This window comes from Chelon labrosus, assembly GCF_963514085.1.
Source record: "Chelon labrosus genome assembly, chromosome: 1".
Lineage (NCBI taxonomy): Eukaryota > Metazoa > Chordata > Actinopteri > Mugiliformes > Mugilidae > Chelon > Chelon labrosus.
In genome coordinates this window covers 28,733,208-28,747,455 of record NC_140337.1, presented here as the reverse complement: position 1 = coordinate 28,747,455, position 14,248 = coordinate 28,733,208, and the positions used below count along the sequence as shown (strand labels likewise).

The following is a 14,248-nucleotide window of genomic DNA, read 5'->3' as shown; positions in this document are numbered from 1 at the left end:
AAAAAATAAAAAAATAAAATCCTTGGAATTTCCAGATCTGAACTAACACATGTTGAGTTCACGTGTCCATTCTGACTGTTGGAATTAAGAAACACCTGCTGCTACATAATGCGTTCATATAGTATTCATTGCAATTTTATTAAACCTGTCAGTTTTGTGTATTTGTGTTGTAATAACAAAAAACAAAACATACAAAATATGAATAAAGAAAAGTCTTTGCTTCAAATAGCTGTGTATGTTGAGCAACTTTTTGTTGTTTGTTTATTTTTCCCCATAGTGATCTTGAACACACCAGCAGAGAGACAAGCCTTCCCGAAAAGGTGAATGAATCAGTCTGCTCCACTGACCGGTTCAGGAGTAGTCTCTGGAGTAGTCTCCTTTAACTTGGTATCTATTTCATTAAAAACTGAAAAAATAAAATTAAATAACAATAACTTCGGTGCTTTGGTGATGAGTCTTCTTCTTCTGCCCCTGCTTGCCGGTCTGATCTCCTGTCCAGGTATGAATGAATTTATCACTTTTTTAATCATTAATTGTATTATTATTAATATTGTAATATTGTTTAAAAATCTATCGTTTTAATAACAGATTACAAACTAACTGGTAAGTAAAAGGTTATTCATGCTGTTGGGTGAGAGTTTGAAATGTCAGAGCCACTTCCTGGAGTTCACCGTCTGCGTCAAACCCTGATCGCTTCAGTCAGAGCAAATCAAACACGATCCAGCCGATAGAAAAAAAGTGAACGTTTTGTTTTTCTTTTTGTGTCAAAGAAGTTATAATGAGACCCCGGATTAACGTGCCTCATGGTGATGCGTTTAGAGTTATAATGAGACCAAAGAAGTTATAATGAGACCCCGGATTAACGTGCCTCATGGTGATGCGTTTAGAGTCCCCCAATTCGGTAGGGTATTCTGTTGCTATTGAGATTGTGGCTGAATCAAATGTCTGGGCTCCGTCTACACCTCCTGATTCAGATCTGGAAACGACAACAATATAAACTGAACATATCTCTGGAGTCAGCCTGAATGGTGCATGCTCGCTTTGTTTTATTATTAGTATTATTATTATTTCATAAATGCACGTGTCCTGCTTTGTGATTATTCATATTTTGGTTGTTCCATGAATCTGGACCCACAGCTGTCCTGCTTTTCTTCGTGGTGACTGATCCAGACTTTTAGCCGGTTTCAAAGTTGCAGTTTTTGAAGAAGCTTTTGCTTTCCGTTTGTTTTTAATTCATTTAAGGAAAAGGAACATCACACAAGGTACACGCTGCTCTAATTTTTCACAAAGGCTTTCGCTAAAAATAACTCAGTCAGCTGCTCTACTGTACTACTGCCCCAGTGCAGTAAGTGAGCTCACTTAGTAGTAGTACTACTGCACTGGGGCGTGTTCCTGTTATTTTGCCGTGCTTTTCATTCATGTCTTAAACGTGTGTGAGCTTCCCCCGAGAGAGAGAGAGACTTCACAGCTTGTTCTGAAATATGTATCGTCTCCACAACTCAGTCCAGTTCAACAGCACCACAAACCCCATCCTCCACAGCGACCGTCCAGGTGAACCACCACCTTCCTGACGTCGTTTCTCCATCAGTTTAACATTAGAAAAGTCACGAGGGAGCATTTAGCTGTTAGGGCTGTTGTATTAGAACACATTTATCATCATCTCACGTTAACAATCGTCCCGGACACAAGTATCCAACAGATGTCAGGACGGAGATACATAAATGAATAAATAACTTCAGCTTGTTCCAAAATAGGTATCGTCTCCCCAATTCAGTCCAGTTCAACAGCACCACAAACTCCATGCTCCACAGTGATCCTCCATTAGACTTTAGACATAAGAACAGCCACGGAGGGCTGGTTAGACTGCATTCAGCAGTGTACCTAATATTTTGGGAAGAGAGACAGCAGGTGTACGTACGTTATTTTTTTTTACCAGTAGTAATTAAAGGCTGATGAAGTCGGGCACCACCTTTTCAGGTTGCAGTGAAACCAGGGTGTGAGCCGGGAGTATCAGAGGGATACAGGAATTTAACTGTATTTACATTTATTCTTAAAGGACATTTGAGGCTTAACATTTCTGCAGCAGCGCCACGTTAGGCCGCTTTCAGGCGCTGGGTACGTGTCATTAGTTCTTTTGCAGAGTCTGAATGTTTCAGAGTCTCCTGGGTTTCTTAGAATTCAAGGCAAAAGCGGTGCGAAAATGGTGTAAGAATAACTTAACTGTGTGGTTCAGTCACCGCTAACAATGCTCATGACCGTGAGGTGGAGAAGCACTTCATGTTTCATTTACTGCGTTTTATCTGCACGGTAAACTGAGAACTTGAATAAAGACTCTTTTGGCTGTCAGCCACACACACAGCCCTATCTATTGTGCTTCTTCTAGTGCCGTGGAAGATACAGATTAAAAAAAAAAAAAAAAGGGCTGCACAAATGTGAGTCATGAGAGTTTATTATTTTTTTCCGGAAGTTGCAGGCCTGCCCATGTGTGGGAGATGTATGGGAGAGTCATGTGAGGCAACGTTTACTATAAGTTTGCCCTCTGCTCTCGGTTCAGGGCAGGGAGAAGAACAAGATTGCGTAAGAGGTGGAGGGGAGACAAGCGTGAAAACCCAACTTGTCATTTTTGGCTTTCAACTTTTTGCAACGACAGTAGATTCTTACACGCTTGTTGATCCACGTTTCTAGACCTTGCACCGAAGGCTAAAACTTTGCCACTATTTTATGTTTTAATAGGAATCAGTTCAAATGAAAATCTCCCAACTTTAGAGAGCTGCAGTACCAACGTTGGCCACAGTGATTAGAGATTTGGGCGGCACAGTTGCGAGGTGGTTAGCGTTGATGTCTCACAGCGAGAAAGTCCCGGGTTCAAATCCATGGGCCAACTGGGTCCTTTCTGTGTGGAGTTTGCATCAGCTGGGATAGGCTCCAGCAGACCCCCATGACCCTTCACAGGAATGTTCAGAGATGTATAATGTCAAAAAAAAAAAAAAAAAGCGTATCTCATGCAGCCAGTGGAGCACTATGATCATATAAACAGATGGCAGATTAAATCTCAGTCCACCTCCTCTGTTCAGAGAAGGGTTTTCCAGTCTGACATGTTTGTTTGGTTTGGTTTTCCCAATATATAAGTCTGTACACCCCTCAGTGCACTGAACAGCGTACACCACAGTACTCTGTTTTTGCCTGGGTGTTTTGTCTGTAGGGTGGACCAGTCTTTGCCTAAGTGTATTCTCTGGTTTGAAATAAACTGGAATGCAGTGATTTCTGAAAGTTCTCCTGAGTTTCTCGTACACTCCAGCCACATAGGGGATGACAATGTTTTTCCTTCTGTTGCTCTTCTCCTCTCTGAGAGACCCACGGGGCGACAGTATCCCCACATAGATATGACAGATAATAGAAAACCATGTAGCGGTGCAGATTTATTCATTCATTTTTTTCCAAGTGCTCGTGCCGCCCCCCTTGTGTCATGAAGAACTGCCGTCCCGGGCGGCGACCCGGTTCGCCCGTGCCTAAAACTGCTACTGGATACACGTGAATTTATAATCGAAATGAGAGCTGCAGTGTTTGCAAATTGACGTCTGAGTCACTTCCTCAAGTTTATTAAACGGGACAGAGTCTGCGCCAAACTCTTTGCATTGCATCACTCCTAAAGTTGGACTGAATTTTCTCCAGCCTCATGTTCGCAGCTCCTCTGGTTGGTTTATGATTAAAGTGACTCTAGTTACTTTCGGGGCCCTGGACCTTGAATGTGTTCTGCTTTTTTGGGGTTCCTCTTCCACACTACAACACTACTTGTGCTACATTGGGGGGAAAAAAATAAAAAATCCTTGGAATTTCCAGATCTGAACTAACGCCCACGCAAAGATAGTTTGACATGTGGAGTCACGTGACAAGAAACGCCTGCTGCTACGTAAGGCTTTTATATATTATTCATTGCATTTTATTAAACCTGACAGTTTTGTGCTGTAATAAAAAACAACAAAAAAACATACGAAAAAATATAAATAAAGAGAAGCTTCAAATAGCTGTGTATGTTGAGCAGCTTTTTGCTGTTTGTTTTTTTTTTTCCCCCTTATCTTGAACACACCACGAGAGAGCCCAGCCCTCCTGAAAAAGTGAATGAATCAGTCTGCTCCACTGACCGGTTTAGGAGTAGTCTCTGGAGTAGTCTCCTGAAACTTGGAATCTATTTCAATAAAAACTGGAAAAATAAAAAAAAACAAATAACAATAACTTCAGTGCTTTGGTGATGAATCTTCGTCTTCTGCCCCTGCTTGCTGGTCTGATCTCCTGTCCAGGTATGAATGAATTTAAAAAGATAAAGATAAAGAGCCTTTACTTGTCATTATATCATACAAGTATCATATAACGAGATTGCATGGTCAGACATGGAGGGTTGGTCCTGAGCCGCTGCACTCGCGCGCACCGCCACTGTGGGCCAACCTGACCGGTTTATCACTTTTTATCACTTTATATCGTTATTAATATTGTTAATATTAAAAATCTATCATTTTAATAACAGATTACAAACTAACTGGTAGGTAAAAAGTTATTCATGCTGTTGGGTGAGAGCTGAAATGTTTGCAAACCCGAAGTCAGAGCTACTTCCAGGGGTTTACCGGGACGCAGTCTGCCTGCGTCAAACTCTGATTGTTGATCAGATTACTAGCTTCAGTCAGAGCGATCCAGCTGATAGAAAAAAGTGAGCGTGAGCCTTTTGTTTTTCTTTTTGATTACAATATTGTCAAAGAAGTTATTCCAAGAACACGGATTAATAATTAACGTGCCACATGGAGTCCCCCAGTACTGCAGGGTATTCCGTCGCTATTGAGATTGTAGCTGAATCAAATGTCTGGGCTCCGTCTACACCTCCTGATTCAGATCTGGAAACAACAACAATATAAACTGAACATATCTCCGGAGTCAGGCTGAACATAACGATACAGATTTTGGTTGTTCCATGAATCTGGACCCACAGTGAAAAAAACAACAAAACAAAACAATTCCTAGATTCATGGGACACTTGTCAAAACACGTGCGACCCACATTCTGAACTGAATCTGTGACGCACTCACAGTCGAGATATCAACAACTGTCCTGCTTTTCTTTGTGATGACTGATCCGGACTTTTAGCTGGTTTAAAAAGTTGCAGTTTTTGAAGCAGCTTTTGCTGTCGGTTTGTTTTTAATTCATTTAAGCAAAAGGAACATCACACAAGGTACACGCTGCTCTAATTTTTCACAAAGGCTTGTGCTAAAAATAACTCAGTAAACTGTTCCACTGTCTTTTCACTTAGTAGTACTACTGCACTGGGGCGTATTCCTGTCATTTTGAAGTGCTTTTCATTCGTCTTAAACGTGTGTGAGCTTCCCCCGAGAGAGAGAGAGAGAGACTTCACAGCTTGTTCTGAAATATGTATCGTCTCCACAATTCAGTCCAGTTCAACAGCACCACAAACTCCATGCTCCACAGTGATCCTCCATTAGACTTTAGACATAAGAACAGCCACGAAGGGCTGGTTAGACTGCATTCAGCAGTGTACCTAATATTTTGGGAAGAGAGGCAGCAGGTGTATGTACGTTATTTATTTTTTTTTACCAGTCGTAATTAAAGGCTGATGAAGTCGGGCACCACCTGTTCAGGTTGCAGTGAAACCAGGGTGTGAGCCGGGAGTATCAGAGGGATACAGGAATTTAACCGTATTTACATTTCTTCTTAAAGGACATTTGAGGTTTAACATTTCCGCAGCAGCGCCACGTTAGGCCGCTTTCAGGCGCTGGATACGTGTCATTAGTTCTTTTGCAGAGTCTGAATGTTTCAGAGTCTCCTGGGTTTCTTAGAATTCAAGGCAAAAGTGGTGTGAAGTCAATTTGTCACATGTCGGCTGAATTAGTTTTATTCCTCTACAGTTAGTTGTTACTACTACTATGGGGACCGCTAACGCATGTTCAAGTGTTTCTGACATAAACTCGATGACAAATAATAATGATCTACAAATGGTGTCATAATAACTTAACTGTGTGGTTCGGTCACCGCTAACAATGCTAATGACCGTGAGGTTTTGTCTGCATGGTAAACTGAGAACTTGAATAAAGACTCTTTTGGCTGTCAGCCACACACACAGCCCTATCTATTGTGCTTATTCATGGAAGATACTAATAAAAAAAAAAGGGCTGCACAAATGTGAGTCATGAGATTTTTTTCTTTTTTTCTTTCCCCTACTGATTACATCCGGAAGTTGCAGGCCTGCCCATGTATGGAAGAGTCATGTGAGGCAGCTTTTACTGTACGTTTGCTCTCTGCTCTCGGTTCAGGGCAGGGAGAAGAACAACATTGCATAAGAGGTGGAGGGAAGACCAGCGTGAAAACCCAACTTGTCATTTTTGGCTTTCAACTTTTTGCAAAGACAGTAGATTCTTACACACTTGTTGATCCATGTTTCTAGACCTTACACCAAAGGCTAAAACTTTGCCACTATTTTATGTTTCAATAGTAATCAGTTCAAATGAAAATAATCATGAAAGGCCTGAAGCCTGGCAGGAATAAAATCTCCCAACATAAAAGAGCTGCAGTACCAACGTTGGCCACAGTGTAGGGGAGGGTCAATGGGGCAGTGGTGCTCCGGAAGTTGCAGGCCTGCCCCTTTATGAGGCGGTGTTTATGACACTCTGCTCTGGGCACGGAAGAGAACAAGATTGCTCAAGAGGTGAAGGTGAAAAACACAACTTGTCGTTTTAAGCTTTCCACTTTTTGCAAAGACATTAGATTCTTACATATTTTTTGTTTCTAGACCTTAGCATAAAGGCTAAAATCATCCCACTATTTATTATTTAATAGTTGTCAGTTAAATCAAAAATTACTGTGAAAGGCCTGAAGAATAGCTAGAATGAAGTCTTCCAACTTAAAAGAAACTGCAGTACCAGGTTTTGGCCACAGTGTAGGGGTCAATGGAGCAGTGGCGCTGTTTCAACATTTACAGTTGAGGGGGAAAATGTCTGGAACCTGGAAGCAAGGCCAACTCCTTTTTTATTTTTTTTTTTATTTTTTAATGGTCCCTCTGATTAGTTTGAGGACTAATCCAGATGCAGACTCATATTCTGATAAGATTTCAGCTTGTCTGTAGCTCCACCATCCTGTCACAAATATGGTCACTTCTGGCACCACAAAACACAAAATGCCAAACCAACCATTTTTTCCGTAGCTTTACTTTACGTGTACTTCCACTAATTTCCACTAGTTTTGGTCTCTACAGCAAATATCTCCTTCCACAGCAACTGTACAAGGACATTTTTTATTTTAAGCATCTGTTTAAATTATTGGCAGGTGCTGCCAAGTTGGGGGACGGCCAAGACACCACACTGAGCTTCAGAATGACTCTTAAAGGAACATATAGGTGACGGCACAAGGGTTACCCCATCTTTACATATCTGGGGAAGTGTGTTTATATCGCAAAGTGTTGTAAGTTTATTAGGTACACAACCAAAACCATTGAACACAACCCTGTGATGAACCTCCATCAAAGTCATTGATTCATTTTTCATTTTTGAAGTTCGTGGTGCTGTTAAGTTGTTCTGTTTTATGTTGAAAGGCGTTTGTCTGTTTTTTTTTATTGCATAACCTCTACATAAACTTATTTTATGTATTTGTTTGCAGGCGTGTCTTCCGTAGATGGTCAACTAGAGAGGGTCCAAGCCTTTGCTGGCGGTCATGCCATTCTACCCTGCAGTTTTGACGTTGTTAACCATGAGGAATCTCCAGAATTCGAGTGGTCAAAGGAAGGCCCGGATCCAACGTTGGTCTTCATCTATCGGCAAAACCATGAAAGCTATGTAGATAAGAGTCCTGAATTTGACTACAGGGCAAGCGGCATGATGAGAGAACTGAAAGACTGGAACGTCTCTTTGAGGATCTCCAGCCTGAAGCTTTCAGATGCGGGAATATATACATGCAAAAATCTCAAGAACTACCAATCCAGGAGGGCTATTACAAAAGTGGAGCTTCTTGTGGGTACGTCCATTCAACTTTATTTTTTATAAAGCTGATTCTTAGACCTTGCTTTAACATCCATTCTGGGCAATCTGATCAGAAGTGTCGATGTCCATTAACCTCCACATGTGACCTCTTTCCTTTGGTAGTGTGAACACACAATGAGTCCTGGGTCACATTAAAGACCACCTACTCAACAGGGCTGATCTGTGGAAGAGGAGTTTAACTCTTTCATTCAACCACTATTAGAAATGATCACATGAATCAGTGATGTCTGTTCATTAGTAATGAGAGCCTTTTAAAAGACTAAAGAAGAACGAAATCTAAACAAGAATAAACTAACAACATCACTGCAAATGAGTGCGATCACGTCATTGTGTAAGGAGCCACATGTTACGTATTTCCCCAAAAATCATCAGTGTCTTTATTTCCATTTATTAACAGAGATTTTACAATCACTGGCACAAATAAATAATGAGAGAGAGACAAGTCATGACTCACACACAGCAAAGTCCTGTTCATGGTTCTGAAACAGCGGTAGGTAGAGATCCGTTAGAAACTGCTGTTGTAATATTCTACTGCGCTTAAAATTAAGTCATCGGTTATTTACAGAGAGACAAACTGAGATCAGATCTCAAACACATTTTAATGCCAGGTGTGAACACGGGTACTTAAAGAGCCACACTCGCCTAAATCCTTGTGTGTATATCATCACTTCAAAGAGACCTGCACCGGTTTTAGCACTGACTGATCTGAGTTTTAAGAGGCAGGGTTTAGGTTAGTAAAAATCTAGGTTACATTCTTGTCTTGTAACCTTGTGAAAGTAGCTTGTATTTCTCTATTTTTAGAGAAATTCACAAACAGAACGTTTTGATTATTGTGTGAACAGGAGATTTAGATACAGTAACAGCAACAATCATGCCACGTTTTGTTCGTGTGAAGAAAGAAGAAGAGGAATGTATGTCGAAACTGTGGCTGAGAGGCTCAACCAGTTTGTCATTAACTTTTCCTGGCGCCCACGTAATATGAAAAAAAAACACACACACACAAAACATCAGCTTTGAAGTTATGTGTTCACACATTCTGTTATCAAATGTTTATTTGATTTGATGCCCTATACTGCTAGGGGGCTTGTTGGAGTATTGTCCATACTTACCCTTTAACACAAAGTCATTTATAGTCATATTTCTTGCACCAGTTACTGAGGCTATATTTCACAGAGAACCCTGTTGTAAACAATTGGAGACTTGTCATCTGCCCCCTGGTGGATTCATTCATGCTCTGCAGTCAGTAGCTTTTGGCAGCCATTTTTCAAAATAGCTGCCTTTACAATTTTTTATTTATTTATTTTTTCTCGGGGAAAAGAAGCCAGATTTCTTTCTGGCTTCAAAGGGCAAAACCAAAAACAGAACAGGAAATGATGATATACGTATGTGTTGGACACAGCGTTCAGAGGCCACGCCTTTGTGTAATCCTTCTTTTCACTTTTGCAGCTGCCGAGCCCCAACTCTACGTGGTTTCAGCCGAGCCCGGATCAGTGACTCTCATGTGTGAGACCGGCTGCTGGCTGCCACAGAAACAGCTGGAGATGACGTTTCTGGACGCCGATGGACACGAGATCACGGCTGAAGATCCAAAAAGACAGCAAGATGAGCGTGGATGCTACAACATGACAAAGATGGTCACTCTGCAGAGAAACAGAAGCAGGTTAAACTTCCATTAAGATTCTTACCACTTTTAGAATGTCAGAGAACACAGACAATTATCCTTAGAGGGTTGCAGAGGGACTGCAGTAACATGTTCTCCCTTACAGGGTTAGGGTTTGCACAGAAAAGCCCCAGGTTTAAGCCCTGAATCCTCTGTGAAGTGACAGTGTTTCCATGGCAATAAATCAAATGATGTGATCAGACATATGTGTTTACATCAAAATGTCAATAACTATAGCACTTAGTAGGATACCATAAGTGGTTCTGCTGCTTTTTCGGCATGGAGATATCAAATAATAAAAAGAAAAATTAGGGGGAGAAGAAGAAGAAGAAGAAGAAGATATGAGATGCAAAAAGAAAAAGTCGAAGAAGAAGATATGAGATCCAAAAAGAAGAAGTCGAAGAAGATATGGGATGCAAAAAGAAGAAGTCAAAGAAAAAGATATGGGATGCCAAAAAATAAGAAAACAAAGAAGAAGATATGGGATGCCAAAAGAACAATTCAAAGAAGAAGATATGGGATGCCAAAAGATAAGAAAAGAAGATATGGGATGCAAAAAGAAGAAGTCAAAGAAGAAGATATGGGATCCAAAAAGAAAAAGTCAAAGAAGATATGGGATGCAAAAAGAAGAAAACAAAGAAGAAGATATGGGATGCCAAAAGAAGATTTCAAAGAAGAAAATAAGGGATGCCAAAAGATAAGAAAAGAGGATATGGGATGCAAACAGAAAAAAGACGAGGAGGATGATATGGGATGCAAGAAGAAGTTAAAAAAAAAACTGATATGGGATGCAAAAAGAATGAATTTATTCCAGCCAGAGAGAAACCAGCACATCAAGAGTTTACATGGTCATTAGGAGATTATATTGTCAAAGATTTACACCAGCCCACGTTAACTGACACAGTTTTATTCTGATTATTAGTGGAGTATTACACACATACTTAAAAAAACTATAACTATAAATTATGTTTTTTTTTTTGTTTGTTTTTTATAGCAAAGTCATCTGCAGAGTTCATGAGCCAGAGTTCGGTCAGACCAGGGACACCTGCATCCTTGTAGCAGGTAAATGCCGCTGCTACCCAGCTATCCTTATCTATCCACGTGGTGGTTGAAGGGATTTAAACTACAAACAGAAATTTGTGTTTGTAAAAATGGCTCATTTAACATGTTTTATGGAATACTTAAAGCAGGTTCTGCAGATTTCAGGTTTACACAAAGCATGCAACATGTTTCTATGTCATGAATCACGTTTTAATCAACTGTCTGAGCCACAGACTTTGAAAGAGATCAGCTGATGCAGACATATTCTGACGGTGTACATGATATTTATAAAATATCTAAATGATTATTGTTCTTTCAGCTGACTGTGAGTGCTCCTGTGTGTGGCCCATCATCATCACCATTGCCATTGCCATCGCCATCGCCATCGCAGGGGCAGCTGTAATTTTTGGATTCATCTTGCGGTGGAAGACTTGTGGCAAATCTGGTAAACTGAGGTTTTAGTTAGTAAACACTGTAAAATTGTTAATCCAGGGCTTGCCTGGTTATACAGCACACTGATCAGATGAGCGTTCTCAGTATGCAGTGACCACAATCTGCCACAGGATGGCAGACGAGCTCTTTTTAGACAGGAAACGTTCAGGGAAATGTCATTGACACATGTAGAGCAGAGCAGTGTGGAGGCCACACCGTCAGTCAGTACATTCAGAAATCCAACAGCGCCCACTTCAGGAGTAAAGAAGTCCTCAAAAACCCCTGAAGAGATTTTACTTTCAAACCGATGAAGGACACTTTTAAATACATTACGCAGATCATATAATTCTGCTGTTTACCTCCAAGTGGCCAGCTGAGTGCAGACCTCCATGAGTACGACAGAAACAGACATATTTACAGCTTGGTACAGGAGCTAATTTAAAAGAAATATATATCAAGGTGGTGTGGTGGTTAGCACTGATGCCTTGAGTAATTTGAATGGAAAAATGTAGAAAATTCTGAAGGGTGCAAAATGTCTTCTGAGTCATGTGCTTGAACACACCTCAAAGACTTCAGCTAATGACCATCTAGTACATACAGTAAATTCTGCACCTGTGAGAAAACAAATAGCTTGTCATACTAGCAGATATTAAGACAGGGAGCTAGAAGTTAGGAAGAGCTACTATTTGCTGGGTGGCTTGGAATAGCTACTGTTACTTGGGAGGCTAGGATGCTAGGAAGTGTCTCAAGGCAGAAAAGGAGCTAGGAGGAGTTACTATTTGCTGGGAGGCTAAGAAGAGCTACTTTTAGTTGGGAGGCTAGAAAGAGCTACTATTACCTGAGAGGCTAGGAAGCTGGGAAGAGCTACTATTAGCTTGGTGGCTAGGAACACTTACTATTAACTGGGGGGCTTGGAAGAGCTACTATTTCCTGAGAGGCTAAGGAGCTACGAAGAGCTACTAATAGCTGGGAGGCTAGGAAGCTAGGACGCTTCGGTGTTATGTTTTCTCGATGTAATAAAACCTGCAGCGAAAGCTATGAAAATATAGTTCCATGTCGTAATAAACATCAGCATTGCTAACAGCGCATCTTTATATTTTTGTATTCGCACAGCTGAGAATAAACAACCAAAGCTCCAGCACCAAGAATCGGATGAAAGTATGAGGAGTGGGGAATCTGAAGAAAGGATCCTTCTGCCACAGAGCAGCAGGGCCGTGAAGGCTGACAACGAGCTAAACGTCACCATCGAGAAGCTGAAAACACAAGTGGCCAACTGCGAGACAAAGATTTGCGAGCAACATGAGATCATCCGCCAACTCCAGAACAGATCTCCAATAAGTCCTGTTGCCTGCCACCACAACAAGCCAGTGACTGGAAGAAGTCCTTTGAAACCCACACCTGACGTCCCAAAACCCCCCAACCAACTTCCCACAGTTTCAACCACAGGCAACTCTCAGAAATCTGTTGGCCTACCCCAAGGTCAGAATCTTCCCATCCAAATGTCCTTCAACAATCCAGCAAGTGGCAACATATTCCAAACAAGCCAAATGAGGAGTCTCTCTTTTCTCCCTTTGCATCATCAAGATCCTCCCTCAGCCAGCAAAGTGAACAAAAAGCCACACCCCTTGGAGCGCTCACAGAGTTTTTGCCACAACAACGGCAAACTCCTCAGCGTTCATCCTCCGCGTAGAGCGTCCTTAAGTCTTTCAAACCGGTACAGCCCCCTATCAGAGTTGCCTGGAGAGTGAAGAGTTATAAGTCTCAAATGAAAAGAAAACAAACGCAAACACATTCTCATACATTGATACTGCTAACGTTAGCGAGGACATGCTGTACGGTTGTTAGCTTAAAATGATCTTTTTTTAAAAAATCAGTTAAAACGCAGTAAAAGATTATGAATAGGAAATTCAGTACCTTTTTGAGAAGGCTTGGTTCATGATAAGCTAACCTGATTTAGGCGCAGGTTTTTTCTCTGCAGCACTTGACAGGCCAAAAGATGGTGGTGCTAATGATTCTTGCCTGCATCTTGTATATAGAGCATCTTTTTAAATGGATTTCATTCTCAAGGCTGAAATCTGAGTTTTCGGGGCAAACCTGTCCACTACATCTTGCACTTTAGCCTTTTTGTGCTTCACTGGGGTAACTTGAGGGAAAATGTCTTTTGCTAGCACACTCTAAAAAAATTAAATTATATTCCTGTAAACAGGTGCAAATGTAGATAACACAACCTTTTAATGGCATTAATATATTCACTTCTGTTGTATATATGTAGGGTTTAAAGCTGCTTTGTATGTTTGATGCATTTATATATGTTGTAAAAAAAAACAAAAAACTTTTTTTTAACTTTTGTATTGCTATTTCACTCTTTCCTGAATTCAAATAAAGACATATTTCAGTTAAAGTGCTTCCCCTGCTGAATGTTGAGCATTTGATCAGCTTTTCCAAACATTTATTTTCAGTTTTGACATGATAAGTGCAATTTCGTTTGGTCAAACTGACCAATATGACAAGTTCTGCTGTCCTTTGTTCAGTTTCTCTATTTTAATCTATCTGCACTTATTAACTATAAATGGGAAAATAAATGTGAATAAGAATTGGCACCTTGATTAGCGCCCATCCACATAAAGCAATTTGTTTGTCATTCAACTCTTTAAAGGTGACCATTGGTCACCAGTGGATGTTCCAGGCTCTGGTTGCCTTGGTAACCTTTTTGTACAAACCAATTGTTTCTGAGCGAGACAAGCAGTAGTAGGGTAGGGGGGGGGGGTCACCTGCACCCGAAAGGTATATTTTTTTAACCTAGTTTTTTGTAATCCTTAAGGTGTCTAGAAAAGGAATTTTGATGTTCCCCACACAGATTATTGTCCCATATGTGATTTTTTGTATCATCTTTTGTGTCCGTGCCTGATTTTCGGCTGTGAAAAATGAAAACTTTAAATCTACATAGAATCTGAACAATACATCCTACAGACACAATCCACCCCATTTTCTCTTCATCTTTGCATGAGGAATTGATAGATATGAGGATTATGATGATTAGATGATGTATGGTGCATAAAAACTCAAACACCAAAAAATGTAA

General features: G+C 40.7%; 1 protein-coding gene across 2 annotated transcripts; it reads left to right on the top strand.

Moving 5' to 3' along the window:
- Positions 1-353: 353 nt before the first annotated feature.
- On the top strand, positions 354-13,564 carry LOC311495457 (uncharacterized protein). Of its 2 annotated transcripts, none has more exons than XM_084554898.1 (6): positions 354-499; positions 7,654-8,007; positions 9,480-9,693; positions 10,688-10,755; positions 11,054-11,179; positions 12,280-13,564. In XM_084554898.1, the coding sequence occupies exons 1-6, from the start codon at positions 451-453 to the stop codon at positions 12,912-12,914; spliced, it is 1,446 nt and encodes a 481-aa protein (XP_084411024.1). In that variant the 5' UTR covers positions 354-450; the 3' UTR covers positions 12,915-13,564. The 2 variants fall into 2 exon arrangements, with proteins under 2 accessions (XP_084411024.1, XP_084411025.1); XM_084554899.1 differs by lacking the exon at positions 354-499 and adding an exon at positions 4,215-4,298.
- The last annotated feature ends 684 nt before the right edge of the window (positions 13,565-14,248 follow it).

Excerpts from the sequence above, each read along its gene's own strand:
- LOC311495457 (XM_084554898.1), top strand. The coding sequence starts at position 451 with ATGAGTCTTCTTCTTCTGCCCCTGCTTGCCGGTCTGATCTCCTGTCCA. Across the intron at positions 500-7,653 it reads CGGTCTGATCTCCTGTCCAG|GCGTGTCTTCCGTAGATGGT; the intron begins GTATGAATGAAT and ends ATTTGTTTGCAG. Across the intron at positions 9,694-10,687 it reads CTGCAGAGAAACAGAAGCAG|CAAAGTCATCTGCAGAGTTC; the intron begins GTTAAACTTCCA and ends TGTTTTTTATAG.